At 43.3% G+C, this 15,228-nt stretch overlaps 1 protein-coding gene across 2 annotated transcripts in view; it reads left to right on the forward strand.

The window, feature by feature from the left end:
- Window positions 1-233: 233 nt before the first annotated feature.
- The window catches only part of slc35f4 (solute carrier family 35 member F4), a 32,096-nt gene continuing 17,101 nt past the window's right edge, over window positions 234-15,228 (forward strand). For both annotated transcript variants that reach the window (XM_082955482.1, NM_001173862.1), the window contains 1 exon segment: window positions 234-1,005. In XM_082955482.1, coding sequence (XP_082811608.1) covers window positions 783-1,005 — 223 coding nt within the window. In that variant the 5' untranslated portion in view covers window positions 234-782.

A 15,228-nucleotide genomic window follows, 5' to 3' on the forward strand; every position in this document is an offset into this window, starting at 1 on the left:
CACCCATTAAGTATTAAAGGACCAGTGCAATGAAAACGTGATTTTTCTGTGTTTTATATATATTTCAACACTATGAAATTGTGAAAATTATGATAATGCCCTTTTAGTGAACGAGCTGTTGAATAGCGTGCCTGAAATGTAAACCTGTTTTGGTGGGAAGGCATTTAGTAAAGTAGTACATAGACCAATAACAGCAAATGTTCTGTTTTCCCCTCCACACTCAAACCACTCCCAGACAGTCCCAGCTAAATTCTTCATTGAGAAATTGCTCTTTGCTATAAGCTATTTTTGTTTCTTTTTGACTGTTTTAATTGAAAAGAATCACAGTATGGTACTTAATTCTTACCCAGAAATTATTTTATATTGAGATTAAAAAAAACTACGGCTGCATTGGACCTTTAAATACAGCATATGTGCAGTGTGGAAAACTATTGAGCCTACAGCGAGCACTAAATGGATTCTGAAAATACAGTTTATTGAGGGAAAAGGGGGTATTGTTGTTGTTGATTTGTGGCAGGACAAAGGTAGTTGAGGGTATTAAGGCCTACATTATGAGAAGGTATTTTACATGAACATAGGCCAGGGATAGTTAAAAGAAAATATGAGACGATGTCGGTCACGCTCACCAAGTTCCAATAACCTTGCGCACAGTGTGGTGGAATGTGAAATGTGAATGTCCTTTCATAGCTGTTGATTGATGCCATTGATACTATCGTTCGCATGGTGAGCGCGGAACACCCGAATTCTTTCCTTCCCGTCAAAACTGGCCGTTTTGACTTACGATGATCAGTACCGAAGGTCCTGAAAGTGAAGGGGACCAGCCCTGCTTTCGGCTGGAACCGTTGAAAACGCACCTACCCGGCAAAGCGGGTGACAGCCACTTTCTCTTCGGGGACTTGGACACCCCCTCCACAGTGACGGCCAACGGTGTGCAAGACATTGAGGATAGAATTCTACGTATCACTGGTTATTACGGCTATTTCCCGGGCTACTCCAGTCACAGAAGTAAGTCATGAAAACGATATATATACATATGTTTTTAAACAGTCAGAAAAGAAAGTAGCCTACAGTAGCCAGCCTAAAAGTCAACTAAACGAACTCGTAAAACTAAAGGGCTTTTTCCAGACAATGGCACAGATAGTAGTAGACTATGTATGACCAGCATATTATAGAGGGGAAAAAAGAGCTTCGCTTCCCCATATTACATTCATGTTAACCATTTATGTGGGGTTGCAGGAATAGGCCTAAACATTATCTTCACTCACAAAATGAAATACAGTGATTGATGTTAATTCTACTGGTTTCTACTGTTCTGTCAATCACTGAGTTTTGTTTAATGTCAGAAGTGGGCATTTGTTTTTTCATTCTAAGCTGACAGTCGCTGACAGCTTTAGCTATGTCGACTAAGAAGAAGTCATGTTTCTCCTCACATCCCTATTGACTTTTGGTCTGAGACACAAACAATCAACAGCAGACAGACAGACAGTCAGTCACAATGCAACATCGTAATGTGATGCATAGCCACAGACATATTTATTACACATTGTATAGTGACTTGATGTCTATGCAAACCATTGTGCCTGTTACCATGACTGTAGTGTTTACTTAATCATTTAACAATCTAGATGAGGAGGAGTCAACAGATGTTGAGGAGTGTATTAGATGTTGGATGCCTATTGAATTGTTTGTTGCTGGTCATGTTAATAGTTGGCACTCTATTAAAATAATACATATTTTTCACGTACACCCCCACCATTGTGCATGCATTGCAGGATACATTGGATATAATATACTTCGTTTTTTTGCCACCTCAGAGTGCTAGGAGAAGCTGCAAGGAGTATGCCTGGGCCACCCTTAATTGGATTGATCTTGATTTGCTATAAATCTATGTTTGCTGTGGTGAACTCATGGTTTGAGATAAACCTAGATTGAATTATATGGGTTCTTCATGGGATCTCTGTCTAGGAGCTCTGCAAAGTGGCAAAATCACCATATACATCCCCTTTACCGATGACAGCAGGAAGAAAGAAACCCCTTTGGCACTCCACAATGCAATTACTGCCAGCAATAGCTATTACGTTTTACGTCATTTAGCAGACGCTCTTATCCAGAGCGACTTATAGCATATAGAGAATCTATATGAGATTAAGGCTAGTATTCTTCACATAAAATGTTACAGTGGTCAGAAATCCTATATACTGTAATTGGTCCATTCATTGTAGTATATGTGGGTGTAAATGTAAGTGAGATCTGATACTCTTGTTGAAGAAAAATATCAATGATTCAGTGTCCCTGAGCCTGTTGTGTTTCAAACTCTGAAAAATACCCTACTGAATTTAATTTTACGTGTCACACAATCTCCTTTGCATTTCCTAGATGTTATATAAAAGTTAATCTACATTAATTAGTTGTGAAGTTACTCAGACCTAAAGAGCAATATAAGTCAGTGACACACAGTATCACCTGGGGTGAATAACAAGTCTTTACCAGGCTTTAGTGCATCATACAAGAGGATTTGAGATCTTATTCAGTTATACGAGGTAATCAGCTTTCCAGGTAGACAGGGAAATAACTTTCAGCATAGCTAGGGAATGTCTGAATTGATAAGATATTTGCTTTCACACTGTTAAAGCCACTGGAAGATGAGCAGACCATGATTTATGTGGTATATCTGCTCAAGGAATGACATTCCATGAGTGCACCATAACTTATAGTGTTGGATACCTCACTGACTCTCTGGGTTCCTCTGGTGTAGCAGTAGCTGCATCTGGGGAGGAACATTTATATGTCTCTCTTATTATATGGCTTTATTATCTTTGCTTCTTGGCATCACTTACGATAGTCTAACTAGGAAAGAAATAAACCATGCTTAAATGGACATTCCCACCTGTCCCATCTAATAACATGAAAGAGAGCCCTCTCTAAACCAACAGTGGCATAACAAACTCTTTGGTAATATAGCCAAGGATAATGAATGTATAGGATACCATCTGTGATGAAATTACAGGTGCAAGGAGCAGGTGTTTTCAGTGTGGAGGGGAATAGCACCCACAGTCACTTTCTTATTGCACTTCTTATGACAAACCAGATGTGGGTCTCACAGAGAAGCTTTATTTGACATCTAGTCTCTATGATGTTGATGTCTGAGGGCTGCCTGCCACTTGTTCGTAGGTATTTGCTTCAATTTTGAATTCAGAATTAGATGTCTCTTAAAATGTTGCATATCATTTACAAAAAGGTTGCTGTTAGGATTAAGCAAAAATAGCACAGATATAGAAAATTCATTTCATCTTGCTAACGCCATTGGGTAATTATATTTTTGGCCTTCTTCTGTTGACATTTTGCTTTTGTTGCCATCGGCAGTGAATTAATATTATGCCTCCAAGGAGGATCATGGACTACATTTTCAGAAAGGTTGTTGGCTAAAGTTCACATGGTGGTTGTGATGACCGTGATATGACCACAAATGTAAATGTTTTGCTGACATTAAGTGATAAGATAACTTACTGAAGTTGGAGTGTTGATTTGAAATTGTAAAAATGATATAGCTTGCTCTTACCCCAGCACCAGTTCTCAGATCGATTCTGGGGACTCCTCATTGGCACTGCTCAGCCAAATTGCCCATCAGTGTCCCTTGAACAAGTGTTTTTTATAATTTTTTATAATTCGTGGTGTATAGTATCATGTCTGTGAAGTGCTGAGATGGCTTGTTCAGTGATCCAAAGGAGCTGGCTGGCACTGGCATCCCACTGGGCAGACTGGCAGAGGAGAGAGGAAGTGAAATGAAAGGCCTTGGCAACGTCACTCAGCACCGGGCTAGGTTGGCAGCTCACATTAACATTGACATTGGAATAAGAACTCTGTTTTGAAACTCCAGACTGGAGTGTTCTCAGAACAAATATGACAAGGCACACTATGATACTTATAGCACTAAAAGTCTCCCCAGACACACAGACAACACATTCACGTTTCTATTGAAGCATTTAAGATCTTCCTATCCCTAAACAATGTTCCATATCAGTGCTTGTTGACATCAAAATACAGTTGAAGTCAGAAGTTTACATACACTTAGGTTGGAGTCATTAAAACTCGATTCTTAACCACTCCACAAATTTCTTGTTAACAAACTATAGTTTTGGCAAGTCGGTTAGGACATCTACTTTGTGCATGACTGTCACGCCCTGACCTTAGAGACGTTTATTTTCCTCTAGTTTGGTTAGGTCAGGGTGTGAGGTGGGGTGGGCAATCTAGTTTTTCTATTTCTTTGTTTTGGCTGAGTGTGGTTTCCAATCAGAGGCAGCTGTCCATCGTTGTCTCTGATTGGGAACCATACTTAGGCAGCCATTTTTCCCTCCTTGAGTTGTGGGATTGTAAGGGCTGTCGTCGTAAGAAAACCAAGATGCAGCGGAGGATGTGTATTAATTTTAAAGATTTAATCAAATGAACCACTACAAACAAAATACTCGACAGAAACGACAGCAAACAGTCCTGTCTGGTCCTACATGAACAAAACAGAAAACACTAGACAGAAACAATCACCCACAAAAACCCAAAGGAAAAACAGGCTACTTATGTGTGACTCTCAATCAGCAACAACAAACTGCAGCTGTGCCTGATTGGAAGCCACACGGCCAAAATCAACGAAACAAACCAACCTAGAAAAAAGAACATTGAACGCCCACCCAATGTAACACCCTGGCCTAACCAAAATAAAGAACAAAAACCCCTCTATATGGCCAGGGCGTTACAGGGATCTTGTTTTTGTGTTGTGCCTGTGAGCACACCGTTACTTAACGTTTTGTTTGCTTCTGTATTTGTTTTGGTGAGTTTCATTTATTAAAACATGTGGAACTCTACGCACGCTGCGCCTTGGTCTACTCATTTTGACGATCGTGATAATGACACAAGTCATTTTTCCAGCAATTGTTTACAGACAGATTATTTCACTTATAATTCACTGTATCACAATTCCAGTGGGTCAGAAGTTTACATACACTAAGTTGACTGTGCCTTTAAACAGCTTGGAAAATTCCAGAAAATTTTGTCATGGCTTTAGAAGCTTCTGATAGGCTAATTGACATCATTTGAGTCAATTGGAGGTGTACCGTGGATGTATTTCAAGGCCTACCTTCAAACTCAGTGCATCTTTGCTTGACATCATGGGAAAATTAGAAGAAATCAGACAAGACCTCAGAAAAATTGGTAGACCTTCACAGTCTAGTTCATCCTTTGGAGCAATTTTCAAACGCCTGAAGGTACCACGTTCGTCTGTACAAACAATAGTACAAACAATAGCAGCCATCATGCCGCTCAGGAAGGAGATGCGTTCTGTCTCGTAGAGATGAACATACTTTGGTGCGTGAAATAAATCAATCCCAGAACAACAGCAAAGGACCTTGTGAAGATGCTGGAGGAAACAGGTACAAAAGTATTTATATCCACAGTAAAACGAGTCCTATCTCGACATAACCTGAAAGGCCGCTCAGCAAGGAAGAAGCCACTGCTCCAAAACCACCATAAAAAAGCCAGACTACGGTTTGCAACTGCACATGGGGACAAAGATCATACTTTTTGGAGAAATGTCCTCTGGTCTGATGATACAAAAATAGAACTGTTTGGCCATAATGACCATCGTTATGTTTGGAGGAAAAAGGGGGCGGCTTGCAAGCCGAAGAACACCATCCCAACCGTGAAGCACGGAGCGGCAGCATCATGTTGTGGGGGTGCTTTGCTGCAGGAGGGACTGGTGCACTTCACAAAATAGATGGCTTCATGAGGAATTATGTGGATGTATTGAATCAACATCTCAAGACCTTAGTCAGGTATTTAAAGCTTGGTCGCAAATGGGTCTTCCAAATGGACATTGACCCCAAGCATATTTCCAAAGTTGTGGCAAAATGGCTTAAGGACAACAAAGTCAGGGTATTGGAGTGGCCATCACAAAGCCCTGACCTCAATCCCACTGAAAAAGCATGTGCGAGCAAGGAGGCCTACAAACCTGACTCAGTTAAACCAGCTCTGTCAGGGAGGATGAGACAAAATTCACCCAACTTATTGTGGGAAGCTTGTGGAAGGCTACCCGAAACATTTGACCCAAGTTAAACATTTTAAAGGCAATGCTACCAAATACTAATTGAGTGTATGTGAACTTCTGACCCACTGGGAATGTGATGAAAGAAACAAAAGCTGAAATGAATCATTCTCTCTACTATTATTCTGACATTTCATATCGGTGATCCGAACTGACCTTAGACGGAGTTTTTACTAAGATTAAATGTCAGGAATTGTGAAAAACTGAATTTAAATGTATTTGGCTAAGGTGTATGTAAACTTCCGACTTCAAATGTATGATAGAACAACCTGCTATGTTGCACATATTTGTATTGGCTGGTAGTCAACCTACAAGCAGCAGGTGAATTGAATTACATTTTCACTCAGACATTCTTCATGTAGGCCTATGTCTGCACTCACTTTCCCCTTGTCCCTCTCTCAGCCTGCTATTTTTAACTAGCGTCTAATGGGTTGTGAGCTTTCTCTTGAACCACTAGCCCTCAGCTCTCTTGAGAATGGATAAAAACCAATGATTTATACAGTACCAGTCAAAAGTTTGACACACCTACTCATTCAAGGGTTTTTCTTTATTTTTACTATTTTCTACATTGTAGAATAATAGTGAAGACGTCAAAACTATGAAATAACACATATGGAATCATGTAGTAACCCAAACAAGTTTTAAGCAAATCAAAATATATTTTATCAAAAAGAAAGGAGGACCAAAGCACTCTTCATATAATTAACTGAAATGCATTTATTTGTATGGCATTTTCAATAGAAACAAAGTTTTGAAAAACCGACTCGTTTCGGCTGCATGGCCTTCGACAGGGAGTACAAAGAAATAATACAATGTCCTCTTTTGAACAGCTTTTCCAATTAGCCCTAATTTGAAGAGAGAGTGGTTATAAAATTGATTGGACACACCTAGTAAGCAATACTATACACATTAAAAAGTGAAATACTGTAGCTATGTTATCAAAAAATTCAACTCCAAGCTAGAAGTATCAGAACACCTAGATAGTTAGTTCTAACCTTAAATATGACTGGGAGAAGTGTCAAGAATAAGAAAGCAATATATTCCATAATACTGTACACTAGAACACAGCAAACATGAACAACAACAGTCTAAACATAGCTGAGGGCAATTGAGCAAAATGTCCACTAGATGACAGTAAATGGACCTATCACGACCCTACAGGAAGGGTGAGAAATCCATAACTTCATTTAAACCAGGGTACTTAGTGGCCTGTAGTTTGTAAATCCAAAAAATGGAGTATTACGTCAAGCATTTCATTAACTGCAAAACCACTCATGTCATCTATAGATTGGAATGTCCACAGTGCAAGGTGTTCTATATTGGATGGACAAAGGGACGCCTTCAAGACCGCTCAGCGGAACACAGGTATGCCATACGGGTAGGCAATGAAGACTACCCCATGGCAAGGCACTACAAGTCCTTACACCATGGCAACCCTGCCCCCCTACAAGCTATGGGTATTGATCATGTTCCGGCCTCAATTAGAAAAGTGGACCGTCTTAAACAGTTAAACCTAAGGGAATGTTTTTGGATGTACAAACTACAGGCCACTAAGTACCCTGGTACATACATTTTTTTTCCTCATCAATACACAATACCCCATACCGCTTCCCGTGCGGTAGCAGAGAGAACAGTCAATGACTAGGGTGGCTGGAGTCTTTGTCAATTTTTAGGGCCTTCTTCTGACACCACCTTGTATAAAGGTCCTGGATGGCAGGAAGCTTGGCCCCAGTGATGTACTGGACCGTTCGCACTACCCTCTGTAGCGCCTTGCAGTCGGAGGCCGAGCAGTTGCCATACCAGGCGATGATGCAACTAGTCAGGATGCTCTCAATGGTGAAGCTGTAGAACTTTTTGAGGATCTGAGGACCAATACCAAATCTTTTCAGTCTCCTAAGGGGGTATAGGCATTGTCGTGCCCTCTTCATAATTGTCGTTGTATGTTTGGACCATGATAGTTTGTTGGTGATGTGGACACCAAGGAACTTGAAGCTCTTAACCTGCTCCACTACAGCCCTGTTGATGAAAATGAGGGCATGCTCGGCCCTCGTTTTCCTGTAGTCCACAATGATCTCCTTTGTCTTGATCACGTCGAGGGAGAGATTGCTGTCCTGGCACCACACTTCCAGGTCTCTGATCTCCTCCCTATAGGCTGGTTGCCTCGCTTCACTTTCTTAGGAAACTATGCAGTAGTTTGTTTTTTATGTATTATTTCTTACATTGTTACCCCAGGAAATCTTAAGTCTTTTGACATACATCCGGGAAGAACTATTGGATATAAGAGCAACGTGAACTTACCAACATTACGACCAGTAATACGACTTTCCCGAAGCGGATCCTCTGTTTGGACCACCACCCAGGACAATGGATCGGATCCCAGTAGGCGACCCAAAACAACGGTGCCGCAGAAGGGGCAGATGGAGCGGTCTTCTGGTCAGGCTCGCTCACCGCTCCTGAGTATTCTACTCGCCAATGTCCAATCTCTTGACAACAAGGTAGATGAAATACGAGCAAGGGTTGCCTTCCAGAGAAGGCATTCCCCGTTTTACGGAAACATGGCTCACTCGGGACACGATATCAGAGTCGGTACAGCCACCCGGTTTATTCCGGCATCGTGCATCTTCCAAGAGAATTCTCTTCAATTATAATCAAAGCCGTGTATATCCCCCCCAAGCGATACCTCGACGGCCCTGAAAGAACTTCATTGGACTCTATGTAAACTGGAAACCACATATCCCGAGGCTGCATTTATTGTAGCTGGGGATTTTAACAAGGCTAATCTGAAAACAAGGCTCCCTAAATTTTATCAGCATATGGAATGCGCAACCCGGGCTGGCAAAATTCTGGATCATTGCTACTCTAACTTCCGCGACACATACAAAGCCTCCCTCGCCCTCCTTTTGGCAAATCTGACCACAACTCCATTTTGTTGCTCCCAGCCTATAGACAAAAACTAAAACAGGAAACAACCATGCTCAGGTCTGTTCAACACTGGTCTGACCAATCTAATTCCATGCTTCAAGATTGCTTCGATCACGGGGACTGGGATATGTTCCGGATAGCTTCAGACAACAACAACGCTGATTCGGTGAGCAAGTTTATTAGCAAGTGCATCGGTGATGTTGTACCCACGGTGACTATTAAACCTTTCCCAACCAGAAACTGTGGGTTGATGGCAGCATTCTCGCAAAACTGAAAGTGCGAACCACTGCTTTTAATCATGGCAAGGCGACCGCAAACGTGACCGAATACAAACAGTGTAGCTATTCCCTCCGCAAGGCATTCAAACAAGCTAAGCGTTAGTTTAGAGACAAAGTAGAGTCGCAATTCAACGGCTCAGACACGAGACGTATGTGGCAGGGTCTACAGTCAATCACGGATTTCAAAAAGAAAACCAGCCCTGTCGCGGACACTGATGTCTTGCTCCCAGACATAAAAAACAACTTCTTTGCTCGCTTTGAGGACAGTACAGTGCCACTGACACGGCCCGCTACCAAAACCTGGGGGCTCTCCTTCACCGCAGCCAACGTGAGTAAAACATTTAAACGTGTTAACCCTCGCAAGACTGCCAGCCCAGACGGCATCCCTAACCATGTCCTCAGAGCATGCGCAGACCAGCTGGCTGGTGTGTACAGACATATTCAAATCAATCCCTATCCCAGTCTGCTGTTCCCACATGCTTCAAGAGGGCCACCATTGTTCCTGTTCCCAAGAAAGCTAAGGTAACTGAGCTAAACGACTATCGCCCCGTAGCACTCACTTCCATCATCATTAAGTGCTTTGAGAGACTAGTCAAGGATCAAATCACCTCCACCCTACCTGACACCCTAGACCCACTCCAATTTGCTTACCGCCCCAATAGGTCCACAGACGACGCAATCACGCTGCACACTGCCCTAACCCATCTGGACAAGAGGAATGCCTATGTAAGAATGCTGTTCATCGATTACAGATCAGCATTTAACACCATAGTACCCTCCAAACTCGTCATTAAGCTCGAGATACTGGGTCTCGACCCCACCCTGTGCAACTGGGTCCTGGACTTTCTGACGGCCGCCCCAGGTGGTGAGGGTAGGAAACAACATCTCCCCCCCCGCTGATCCTCAAAACTGGGGTCCCACAAGTGTGCGTTCTCAGCCCTCTCCTGTACTCCCTGTTCACCCATGACTGCGTGGCCATGCACGCCTCCAACTCAATCATCAAGTTTGCAGACGACACTACAGTGGTAGGCTTGCTTACCAACAACAACGAGACGGCCTACAGGGAGGAGGTGAGGGCCCTCGGAGTGTGGTTTCAAGAAAATAACCTCACACTCAACGTAAACAAAACAAAGGAGATGATCGTGGACTTCAGCAGAGGGAGCACCCCCCTATCCACATTGACGGGACAGTAGTGGAGAAGGTGGAAAGTTCCTCAGTAGTGGAGAAGGTGGAAAGATCCTCAGCGTACACATCACGGACAAACTGAAATGGTCCACCCACACAGACAGTGTGGTGAAGAAGGCGCAACAGTGCCTCTTCAACCTCAGGAGGCTGAAGAAATTTGGCTTGTCACCAAAAACACTCACAAACTTTTACAGATGCACAATCGAGAGCATCCTGTCAGGCTGTATCACCGCCTGGTACGGCAACTTCTCCGCCCTCAACAGTGAGGCTCTCCAGAGGTTGGTGCGGTCTGCACAACGCATCACCGGGGGCAAACTACCTGCCCTCCAGGACACCCACACCACCCGATGTCACAGGAAGGCCTAAAAGATCATAAAGGACAACAACCACCCGAGCCACTGCCTGTTCACCCCGCTATCATCCAGAAGGCGAGGTCAGTACAGGTGCATCAAAGCTGGGACCGAGAGACTGAAAAACAGCTTCTATCTCAAGGCCATCACTGTTAAACAGCCATCATTGAGTGGCTGCTGCCAACATACTGACTCAATCTCCAGCCACTTTAATAATAAAAAATTGGATGTAATAAATGTATCACTAGTCGCTTTAAACAATGCCACTTTATATCATGTTTACATACCCTACATTACTCATCTCATATGTATATACTGTACTCTATACCATCTACTACATCTTTCCTATGCCGTTCGGCCATCGCTCATCCATATATTTATATATACATATTCTTATTCATTCCTTTACACTTGTGTGTATAAGGTAATTGTTGTGAAATTGTTAGATTTACTTGTTAGATATTAATGCACGGTTTGAACTAGAAGCACAAGCATTTCGCTACACTCGCATTAACATCTGCTAACCATGTGTATGTGACCAATAAAAGTTGATTTGATTTGTACGCATATGTAGATATTCCATAAAAAATCTGCCGTTTCCAGCTACAATAGTCATTTACAACATTAACAATGTCTACACTGTATTTCTGATCAATTTGATGTTATTTAAATGGACAAAAGATGTGCTTTTCTTTCAAAAACGACATTTCTAAGTGACCCCAAACTTTTGAACAGTAGTGTATATATATATATATATATATACACTGCTCAAAAAATAAAGGGAACACAAACAACACAATGTAACTCCAAGTCAATCACACTTCTGTGAAATCAAACTGTCCACTTAGGAAGCAACACTGATTGACAATAAATTTCACATGCTGTTGTGCAAATGGAATAGACAACAGGTGGAAATTATAGGCAATTAGCAAGACACCCCCAATAAAGGAGTGGTTCTGCAGGTGGTGACCACAGACCACTTCTCAGTTCCTATGCTTCCTGGCTGATATTTTGGTCACTTTTGAATGCTGGCGGTGCTTTCACTCTAGTGGTAGCATGAGACGGAGTCTACAACCCACACAAGTGGCTCAGGTAGTGCAGCTCATCCAGGATGGCACATCAATGCGAGCTGTGGCAAGAAGGTTTGCTGTGTCTGTCAGCGTAGTGTCCAGAGCATGGAGGCGCTACCAGGAGACAGGCCAGTACATCAGGAGACGTGGAGGAGACCGTAGGAGGGCAACAACCAAGCAGCAGGACCGCTACCTCCGCCTTTGTGCAAGGAGGAGCAGGAGGAGCACTGCCAGAGCCCTGCAAAATGCCCTCCAGCAGGCCATAAATGTGCATGTGTCTGCTCAAACGGTCAGAAACAGACTCCATGAGGGTGGTATGAGGGCCCGACGTCCACAGGTGGGGGTTGTGCTTACAGCCCAACACCGTGCAGGACGTTTGGCATTTGCCAGAGAACACCAAGATTGGCAAATTCGCCACTGGCGCCCTGTGCTCTTCACAGATGAAAGAAGGTTCACACTGAGCACATGTGACAGACGTGACAGAGTCTGGAGACGCCGTGGAGAACGTTCTGCTGCCTGCAACATCCTCCAGCATGACCGGTTTGGTGGTGGGTCAGTCATGGTGTGGGGTGGCATTTCTTTGGGGGCCGCACAGAGTGTGTCAGCAGTTCCTGCAAGAGGAAGGCATTGATGCCATCCGCCAACTCCTGGACAGTCTGTGGTGCAACGTGGCGTTGGTGCATGGAGCGAGACATGATGTCCCAGATGTGCTCAATTGGATTCAGGTCTGGGGAACGGGCGGGCCAGTCCATAGCATCAATGCCTTCCTCTTGCAGGAACTGCTGACACACTCCAGCCACATGAGGACTAGCATTGTCTTGCATTAGGAGGAACCCAGGGCCAACCGCACCAGCATATGGTCTCACAAGGTGTCTGAGGATGTCATCTCGGTATCTAATGGCAGTCAGGCTACCTCTGGCGAACACATGGAGGGCTGTGCGGCCCCCCAAAGAAATGCCACCCCACACCATGACTGACCCACCGCCAAACCGGTCATGCTGGAGGATGTTGCAGAAAGCAGAACATTCTCCACGGCGTCTCCAGACCCTGTCACGTCTGTCACGTCCTCAGTGTGAACCTTCTTTCATCTGTGAAGAGCACAGGGCGCCAGTGGCGAATTTGCCAATCTTGGTGTTCTCTGGCAAATGCCAATCGTCCTGCATGGTGTTGGGCTGTAAGCACAACCCCCACCTGTGGACGTCGGGCCCTCATACCACCCTCATGGAGTCTGTTTCTGACCGTTTGAGCAGACACATGCACATTTGTGGCCTGCTGGAGGTCATTTTGCAGGGCTCTGGCAGTGCTTCTCCTGCTCCTCCTTGCACAAAGGCGGAGGTAGCGGTCCTGCTGCTGGGTTGTTGCCCTCCTACGGCCTCCTCCACGTCTCCTGATGTACTGGCTTGTCTCCTGGTAGCGCCTCCATGCTCTGGACACTACACTGACAGACACAGCAAACCTTCTTGCCACAGCCCGCATTGATGTGCCATCCTGGATGAGCTGCACTACCTGAGCCACTTGTGTGGGTTGTAGACTCTGTCTCATGCTACCACTAGAGTGAAAGCACCGCCAGCATTCAAAAGTGACCAAAACATCAGCCAGGAAGCATAGGAACTGAGAAGTGGTCTGTGGTCACCACCTGCAGAACCACTCCTTTATTGGGGGTGTCTTGCTAATTGCCTATAATTTCCACCTGTTGTCTATTCCATTTGCACAACAGCATGTGAAATGTATTGTCAATCAGTGTTGCTTCCTAAGTGGACAGTTTGATTTCACAGAAGTGTGATTGACTTGGAGTTACATTGTGTTGTTTAAGTGTTCCCGTTATTTTTTTGAGCAGTGTATATTAATCAGTTTTCCTCTTGTCATGTCAGTCATTGCATTTCTTCGAGAGCTATTTATAACTTGTCAGAAATGTCCAGATCAACTTGCCCATGTCAGCTAACGTTTTGTAGCTAGGTTTCTTGGCCCATAGATTTTGTTGTAATGTTTCAGTCACTCAAATATCACAGGAATACACATTAGACATGGCAAAATGTATAGAATTGCAAGAAAATTTGCTTTAAAACTGCAAAATGTTCTCTGCACCCCATGACAAAATGTGTAGAATTGTAGGAAATAGGAAATTGTAGGAAATAAACTTTAAACTTGCAAAATGTTCTCTCCACCACAAGAGGAGTGTGAACAGTTTGTGTCATGAACAGTACTTGTGCGCGCTGGAGGTTCCCCAATGTCCTTAAAGCAAGTCAAAATGAGGCTCAGTAGTGTGTGTGGCCTCCACGTGCCTTAGTGAAAAGGTTTGGGAACCGCTGCACATTGATGACTGATGAGGGGGGGTTGTTGGCATTACCCCACCATTGTAAAACATATTTTGGAAGTTATGCATTTATTAATGCCATGTTTCTTCTATTACATACTTTAAAATGATATTTTATGAGCTAAACTTAACGCTGCCTTAGGAAGTCTCTGCTAGTCGAACCACGTTGCGGTTGTGTGTCCAGATGTACTATGCTAACTGCTCCTATATGTATTATTTTGTAAATAGTTCACCAAAGTTAATTGCAACATACTGGCTGCCTACTTGTCTTCTTTCTTGGATTACCCACCATTTAGGGGCCTACCTTCCCACTGCCCTCATTTCACCTGTGAGCTAAACATAAAAATAAAAAATGACTTCTTAAAATAACATATTTTGAAAGTTCTAATGTTACTGTCCCCACTACAACAACACAAATACATCAGAAATACTGTAGAATTCCACTAATTCCTATTGAGGAGGGCCAATATGACCGAACGGTGGCTTCAAAGCCTCTCACTGGTCAATACATAGCATCAGCAATACAGAATTTACATACATCATTGGTAAAAGCCCTACAAAGTAATTGGTGTAATATTTCTTTAAAATTGTTTAATAAGGAATCCTGTGTGTTTGCCAATGTAGCAAACATACAAACATGGGAGGCAAATTAGGAATCCAGGTGCTTAGGATAGGTGATTAGCCTTCCCTGTGGCTCAGTTGGTAGAGCATGGTGTGTGCAACGCCAGGGTTGTGGGTTCGATTCCCACGGGAGGCCAGTACAAAAAAAAAAGTATTGAAAATGAAATGTATGTATTCACTACTGTAAGTTGCTCTGGATAAGAGCGTCTGCTAAATGACTAAAATGTAAATGTAATTAAGGCTAACTCAGCATACACTGCATCCTCTTAGAAGTGTGCTTGACCACATAATCTCAGTGTTTGTGAGGCTTTAACAACAGTATAAAACAGGTGGAGGAAATGCATATACCTGCAATACCACCCTGGATTTACCTTGAAAGTCCAGATCTCTACTCCAT

The sequence above is a fragment of the Salmo salar genome, chromosome 09, assembly GCF_965601325.2.
Source record: "Salmo salar chromosome 09, fSalSal1, whole genome shotgun sequence".
Classification (NCBI taxonomy): Eukaryota; Metazoa; Chordata; class Actinopteri; order Salmoniformes; family Salmonidae; genus Salmo; species Salmo salar.